General features: G+C 41.7%; 1 protein-coding gene across 5 annotated transcripts in view; it reads left to right on the top strand.

The window, feature by feature from the left end:
- FAM47E (family with sequence similarity 47, member E) overlaps positions 1–7,782 on the top strand; it is a 34,783-nt gene that overhangs the window by 7,450 nt on the left and 19,551 nt on the right. For all 5 annotated transcript variants that reach the window (XM_010838140.1, XM_010838137.1, XM_010838139.1 and 2 more), the window contains exon 4: positions 6,389–6,539. In XM_010838140.1, coding sequence (XP_010836442.1) covers positions 6,389–6,539 — 151 coding nt within the window. The remainder of the gene's footprint in view (positions 1–6,388; positions 6,540–7,782) is intronic.

The following is a 7,782-nucleotide window of genomic DNA, read 5'->3' as shown; positions in this document are numbered from 1 at the left end:
GTCCATCGAGTCAGTGATGCCATCCAGCCATCTCATCCTCTGTCGTCCCCTTCTCCTCCTGCTCCCAATCCCTCCCAGCATCAGAGTCTTTTCCAATGATAAGCCCATAATAAATGAAAAATACCATCAGTCAAAAATGCATGCAATATGTTTGACCTACCGAATACCATAGCTTAACCTGGCCCACCTTAAATATGCTCAGAACACTTACATTAGCCTTACAATTGGGCAAAATCATCTAACACAAAGCCTACTGTATAATAAAGTATTGACTATCTCACAAAATTTATAGACAGACTACAGTACTGAAGGTGAGGAAAATGTTGATTGTGTGGATATAGGGTGGTCGTAAGTATATTAGCTGTTGTCCCTCATGATCACATGGCTGGTGGGGAACTATGGGTCACTGCCACTGCCCAGCATCACCAGACAGGGTCATCACGGCATATCACCAGCCCAGGAAAATAAATCCAAATTCAAAGTACATTTTCTTCTGCATGACTATTGCTTTGCACTATCGTGAAGTGGAAAAATTCTAAGACGAACTATCATTAAGTCAGTGACTCTCTTAGTTACCTTCTCAAAGCTTCTCATCTTTAGAATACTTTCAGTTCAGTTCAGTTCAGTTGCTCAGTCATGTCCAACTCTTTGCGACCCCATGAACCACAGCACACCAGTCTTCCCTGTCTATCACCAACTCCCAGAGTCCACCCAAACCCATGTCCATTGTGTCAGTGATGCCATCCAACCATCTCATCCTCTGTTGTCCCCTTCTCCTCCCGCCCTCAATCTTTCCCAGCATCAGGGTCTTTTCAAATGAGTCAGCTCTCCACATCAGGTGGCCAAAGTATTGGAGTTTCAGCTTCAACATCAGTCCTTCCAAAGGGCACCCAGGACTGATCTCCTTTAGGATGGACTGGTTGGATCTCCTTGCAGTGCAAGGGACTCTCAAGAGTCTTCTCCAATACCACAGTTCAAAAGCATCAATTCTTCGGTGCTCAGCTTTCTTCACAGTCCAACTCTCACATCCATACATGACTACTGGAAAAACCTTTGTAGGCAAAATAATGTCTCTGCTTTTTAATATGCTATTTAGGTTGGTCATAATTTTCCTTCCAAAGAATAAGCGTCTTTTAATTTCATGGCTGCAATCACCATCCGCAGTGATTTTGGAGCCCCCCAAAATAAAGTCTGACACTGTTTCCACTGTTTCCCCATCTATTTACCATGCAGTGATGGGACCAGATGCCATGATCTTAGTTTTCTGAATGTTGAACTTTAAGCCAACTTTTTCACTCTCCTCTTTCACTTTCATCAAGAGGCTCTTTAGTTCTTCTTCACTTTACTTTAGGACTAATTAAGAATCTTTACAATAATTAAGAGAAGCAAAAGTAATTAAGTTCCTGAGAAGGAGGGAAAGGATCCGTGGGTCCTGCTCTGAGTAGTGTTTAGTGGTGTTTAATCTGTTGTTGTTTAGTTGCCTAGTTGTGTCAGACTCTTTTTGCGACCCCATGGACTGTAGCCCACCAGGCTCCTCTGTCCATTGCCCGATTTTCCTGGGCAAGAATACTGGAGTGGGTTGCCACTTCCTTCTCCAGAGGATCTTCCTGACCCAGGGATCAAACCCCTTCTCCTGTAGGCGGATTCCTTGCTACTGAGCCACCAGGGAAGGCTTTATTTCATTGAAAGTGAAAGTGTTAGTTGCTTAGTCATGTCCGACTCTCTGCCACCTCATGGACTGTAGCCTGCCGGGGTCCTCTGTCCATGAAATTCTATAGACAAGAATACTAGAGTGGGTAGCCATTCCCTTCTTTAGGGGATCTTCCCAACCTGGGGATCAAACCTGGATCTCCTGCATTGTAGGAAGATTCTTTACCATCTGAGCCACCAGAAGCTCCTTATTTCATTAAATGGATGCAAATTATCAGCAATCGAGGGAATTTGGTTGTGTCTACACTACTCTAGGAAAGCTGTGGGAGAAGAAAACTGCTGACAACTTGAATGGTTTTGATTAGCCCAGAATGGCTTTTTAAATTATTTATGGTAGAAGCCCTTTTATTCATCATGATTGAGACCAGTAGTTTGGTGAATAACCAACTAAACAAACAAAAAAAGGTTAATACAAGAAACTGTTTAACATTTTCCTTTGAACATATAACTAGCATCTGAGACTTGACAAGTCCAAGCTGAAATCTTAATTTCTTCCCCAAACCTACTCCCCCTTCTGTTTCCTCCAGATCAGTAAGTAGTAACTCCATTCTTTCAGTGGCTTTTGAAACAATGGTTGCAAACTGCCAAAAAACAAAAAAATCCTAATGCCTGTACCTTTGAAATATATCTGGAATCTTGTCTGTTTTACTACAGTCAGTCTGTTCTACTATAGTCAGTCTGTTCTGAGGTGCCATCATCTCTTGCCTGGATTATTGGAATTATTGGAATGGCTTCCACTAGTCTCATGGCCTCCACCCAGCCCCCAACCCATGCCCTGTTTTATTCGTTGCACAGTAGCTAAAGTGATTCTGCAAAACAAAAACCAAAAAACGTAAGTCGCACAATATCAATCCTATGCTCAAAATTTTATAATTTCTTACTTATTCAGAGTAAAATCCAGAGTCCTTATTCTTGCCTCTCACGTCCCTTATGATCAGGTTCTGGTTATCTCTTAGCCCTTGTCCTCTACTATTGTATCCTTTAATCACGCCTCTCCAGTCACAGTGGCCTTTTTGTATTTCTCATATATTCTCAGCTCTGACCTTGGGGCCTTTGCAATGCTGTTCTTATCAGCCTAGTAGCTGCATGTTTGATATCTACATGGGTTGGTCCCTTTCTTCTGGGTCTGCTCAAATATTACTTTAGTAGAGAGGCCTTTTCTGTATAAACAGCCCCCTGTCATCACTCTCCATCCTTCCTGCCCTGGTTTATTTTTCTTTAAATCACTTACAATTACCTGGTACATATTTGTTTGGGGCTTCCCAGGTGGTGCTAGTGGTAAAGAACCCACTTGTCAATGCAGGAGACTTAAGAGACAAGGGATCAGTCCCTGGGTCTGGAAGATCCCCTGGAAAAGGGTGTGGCCACCCATTCCAGTATTCTTGCCTGGAGAATCCCACGGACAGAGGAGCCTGGTGGGCTGCAGTCCATAGTATTGCCAAGAGACATGACTGAAGCAACGCAGTGCGTACCACGCACACATACTTTTTTTTTTTTTATCTCTTTGCTGTGTCTCCCTATCAATTGTGAGGGCTTCCCTGGTGGCTCAGCTGGTAAAGAATACTCCTGCAATGCAGGAGACCTGGGTTTGATCCCTGGGTTGGGAAGATACCCTGGAGAAGGGAAAGGCTACCCACTCCAGTATTCTGGCCTAGAGAATTCCATGGACTGTATAGTCCATGGGGTCGCAAAGAGTCGGACATGACTAAGGACAGGGTCTTAACTTTATTTATTTTTGAAAATATTTTTTAATATTTAATTTTACTTTTGGCTGCACTGGGTCTTCATTGCTTTGCACAGACTTTCTGTAGTTGCAGCAAGTAAGGGCTACCCTTTGTGCAGAGCTTTGGCTTCTCACTGCAGTGGCTTCTCTTGCTGCGGAACATAGTCTCTGGGTGCTCAGGTCTCAGTAGTTGTGTCTCCTGGGCTCTAGAGCACAAGCTCAATAGTTATGGCACATGGACTTAGTTCTTTCCCAGCATGTGGGATCGAACTTGTGTTCCCTGCACTGGCAGGCAGATTCTTAACCACTAGACCACCAGGGAAGTCCTGGTTCTTAACTTTATTTACAGCTGAATCCTAATGCCTAGAATAGTACCTGGCATGTGAAAGTGAAAGTGTTAGTCACTCAGCCTGACTCTTTTTGACCCCATGGGCTGTAGCCTGCCAGGTTCTTCTGTCCATGGAATTCTCCAGTCAAGAATACTGGATTGTGTTGCCATTTCCTTCTCTAGAGGATCTTCCCAACCCAGGGATCAAACCCCAGTCTCCTGCATTGCAGGCAGATTCTTTACTATCTGAGCCAGTAAGGAAGCCATAGTTGTTGCCTAATAAGCAGAGTACATCATGGGAAATGCTGGGCTGGAAGAAGCACAAGCTGGAATCAAGATTGCTGGGAGAAATATCAATAACCTCGGATATGCAGATGACACCACCCTTATGGCAGAAAGTGAAGAGGAACTAAAAATCCTCTTGATGAAAGTGAAAGAGGAGAGTGAAAAAGTTGGCTTAAAGCCCAGTATGCAGAAAACTAAGATCATGGCATCTGGTCCCATCACTTCATGGGAAATAGATGGGGAAACAGTGGAAACAGTTTCAGACTTTATTTTTTAGGCTCTAAAATCACTGTAGATGGTGATTGTAGCCATGAAATTAAAAGACGCTTACTCCTTGGAAGGAGGGTTATGACCAACCTAGAGAGCATATTAAAGAGCAGAGACATTACTTTGCCAACAAAGGTCCGTCTAGTCAAGGCTGTGGTTTTTCCAGTAGTCATGTATAGATGTGAGAGTTGGACTATAAAGGAAGCTGAGTGCTGAAGAATTGATGCTTTTGGACTGTGGTGTTGGAGAAGACTCTTGAGAGTCCCTTGGAATGCAAGGATCCAACCAGTCCATTCTAAAGGAGATCAGTCCTGGGTGTTCTTTGGAAGGAATGATGCTAAAGCTGAAACTCCAGTACTTTGGCCACCTCATGCGAAGAGTTGACTCATTGGAAAAGACTCTGATGCTGGGAGGAATTGGGGGCAGGGGGAGAAGGGGATGACAGAGGATGAGATGGCTGGATGGCATCACTGACTCAATGGACGTGAGTCTGGGTGAACTCCGGGAGTTGGTGATGGACAGGGAGGCCTGGCGTGCTGCAATTCATGGGGTCGCAAAGAGTCGGACACGACTGAGTGACTGAACTGAACTGAACTGAATAAATATTTGTTGAGTGGATGAATTAATATATAAGTTCTATGAATGAAAGGTACAGGATGCTTTGAATAAAGTGTGGGTTCTGGGGTCAGACTGTGCAAATGTCTCCCTGAGAAAGGGAAAATATGTTGAGACATAAGGGAGGTAAGGGGTTGGAGACAGCATTGCAGTCAGATAGAATAACATGTACAAAGGCCCTGTGGCTGGGTGGAAGCATGATGAATTCATGGAACTGAGGAGAGGCCACTATGGCTGGAGCTCAGAGAGTGTGGAAGGGTGGTAATTCTGGAAGAATCTGGAGAGATGGGCAAGGAGCAGGCCATGAAGAGTCTTTAAAGCTGAGTTAAGACTTAGATCTTTATTGGAGAAGTAACAGAAGCTATTGAACACCAAATCTTGTACCTGAATATCCATAGCAGCATTATTCATTATAGCCAAAAAGTGGTAACAAGTCAACTATCCATCAACCAACTGCTAATGGATAAACAAATGTAGTCTATCTGTACAGTGGAATAGTATTCAAGTGTAGAGGGAAATAAACTGCTGATACATGCTACAGCATCTATGAAATTAAAACATTATGCTAAGTGCAAGAAGCCAGACAAAAAAGGTTATATGTGGTTCCATTCAGATGAAATATACAGAGTAGGCAAATCCACAGAGACAGAAAGTAAATTAGTGGTTTAAGAGCAGGGAGAATGGTAGAGAAGGGAAGACAAATAGTGACTGTTAATGGCTATGGGGCTTCTTCTTTTGGGGTGATGAAGATGTTCCAAAATTAGTGGTGATGGTCATGCAACTTTGTAAATATACGAAAGCAACTGAATTGTATACTTTGAAATGGTAAATATTATGATGTATGAATTATATCTCAGTTTTTTAAAAGAAGCTATTGAAGAGGCTTAATCCAGGATGCAATGTACCTGCATTTGATAAGACCAAATTTATATATTGAAATGACAGTTTGGGCTACAGTGTAGAGAATGGATTAGGAATTGGCAGTTGGGCCTTAAGAAGGATGCAGAGATACATTTTGTGACAGGCCAGAGAAGGGGACAGAATTAAAATCTAGCAGATTTACTAACAGGCTAAATTTTAAGGCTGAAGGAGAGAGAAGCCAGGATATCTCCTGCTTGTCAAGATTGTCTAAGACTTTGGAAGATTCCAGTCACTATAATTTGTGTTTTTACCTGACACAGGTCTTAATAAACGGTACTCATAATTTTAAAAAAAGTTAACTTGCAATGATAAAATTCTACATCAACTTTAATTATTCTGAATAACATGGTATACTTGTCTTTATGATATTGATAATGAGAATATGATCTTTGAAAATATTAACACATAATTTGTATGAGCTTGCAAGAGACTGTTAAAAATACATGCAATTATGAATTCCTCCCCAAGATACTATTTGAAATCCACTTGGATTCATGGCATCTTATATTATAATTCTTTGATGATTTCATTATCTTTAGTCCCAAGAAGAGTCCTGTGTCACATCCATGCCAATGGCTTTATGAAAAAAGGAAGCCAAGTGAAACAGGTTTGCTCCAAAAGGATGGTCTGCTTCTTCATGAAAACATACGCCAAGGAGTTAGCGACTTCTGCAACTGGGCTACTGCCTTTGTAAGTTACTAGTACTACTTACAACCTACTTTTTACAATTTGAACTCAAAGTTGCTTTTGTTAAAAAAAAAAAGTGTTAGTTGCTCAGCATTTGGATAAATCTCAGTCAAATAGACAAAGTCATAAAGGCATCTTTTGACTCTCCCACCATGTGGAATGAAAATGTTTCTTGTAGGTGAAATTTCTGGCAAGTTTGCAAGCTTGCAGCCAATGTGTAAATGTTTATATGTCATATTGCTGTTGTTTCCTGTACTATTTAAAGTGGCTCTTTGTTTTTCCTCAACTGTATTGACATATAATTGATGTATAACATTGTATAAGTTTAAGGTATACAGTGTGATGATTTTATACATGCATATGTGCAATGCTGGAGACCCACGTTCAAACCCTGGGTCGGGAAGATCCCCTGGAGAAGGTAACAGCTACCCACTCCAGTTGAACCGTTTTATGAAGCCCTACAAGACCTTTTAGAACTAACACCCAAAAAAAATGTCCTTTTCATTATAGGGGACTGGAATGCAAAAGTAGGAAGTCAAGAAACACCTGGAGTAACAGGCAAATTTGGCCTTGGAATATGGAATGAAGCAGGGCAAAGACTAATAGAGTTTTGCCAAGAAAATGCACTGGTCATAACAAACACCCTCTTCCAACAACACAAGAGAAGACTCTACACATGGACATCACCAGATGGTCAACACCGAAATCAGATTGATTATATTCTTTGCAGCCAAAGGGGGAGAAGCTCTATACAGTCAACAAAAACAAAACCCGGAGCTGACTGTGGCTCAGATCATGAACTCCTTATTGCCAAATTCAGACTGAAATCGAAGAGAGTAGGGAAAACCACTAGACCATTCAGGTATGACCTAAGTCAAATCCCTTATGATTATACAGTGGAAGTGAGAAATAGATTTAAGGGCCTAGATCTGATAGATGGAGTGCCTGATTAACTATGGAATGAGGTTCGTGACATTGTATAGGAGACAGGGATCAAGACCATCCCCATGGAAAAGAAATGCAAAAAAGCAAAATGGCTGTCTGGGGAGGACTTACAAATAGCTGTGAAAAGAAGAGAAGCAAAAAGCAAAGGAAAGATATAAGCATCTGAATGTAGAGTTCCAAAGAATAGCAAGAAGAGATAAGAAAGCCTTCCTCGGTGATCAATGCAAAGAAATAGAGGAAAACAACAGAATGGGAAAGACTAGAGATCTCTTCAGGAAAATTAGAGATACCAAGGGAACAT

The sequence above is a fragment of the Bison bison genome, unplaced genomic scaffold (genome assembly GCF_000754665.1).
Source record: "Bison bison bison isolate TAMUID 2011002044 unplaced genomic scaffold, Bison_UMD1.0 scf7180017864092, whole genome shotgun sequence".
Classification (NCBI taxonomy): domain Eukaryota; kingdom Metazoa; phylum Chordata; class Mammalia; order Artiodactyla; family Bovidae; genus Bison; species Bison bison.
The sequence above is the reverse complement of the archived record's forward strand: the minus strand, read 5'-3'. Positions and strand labels throughout refer to the sequence as shown.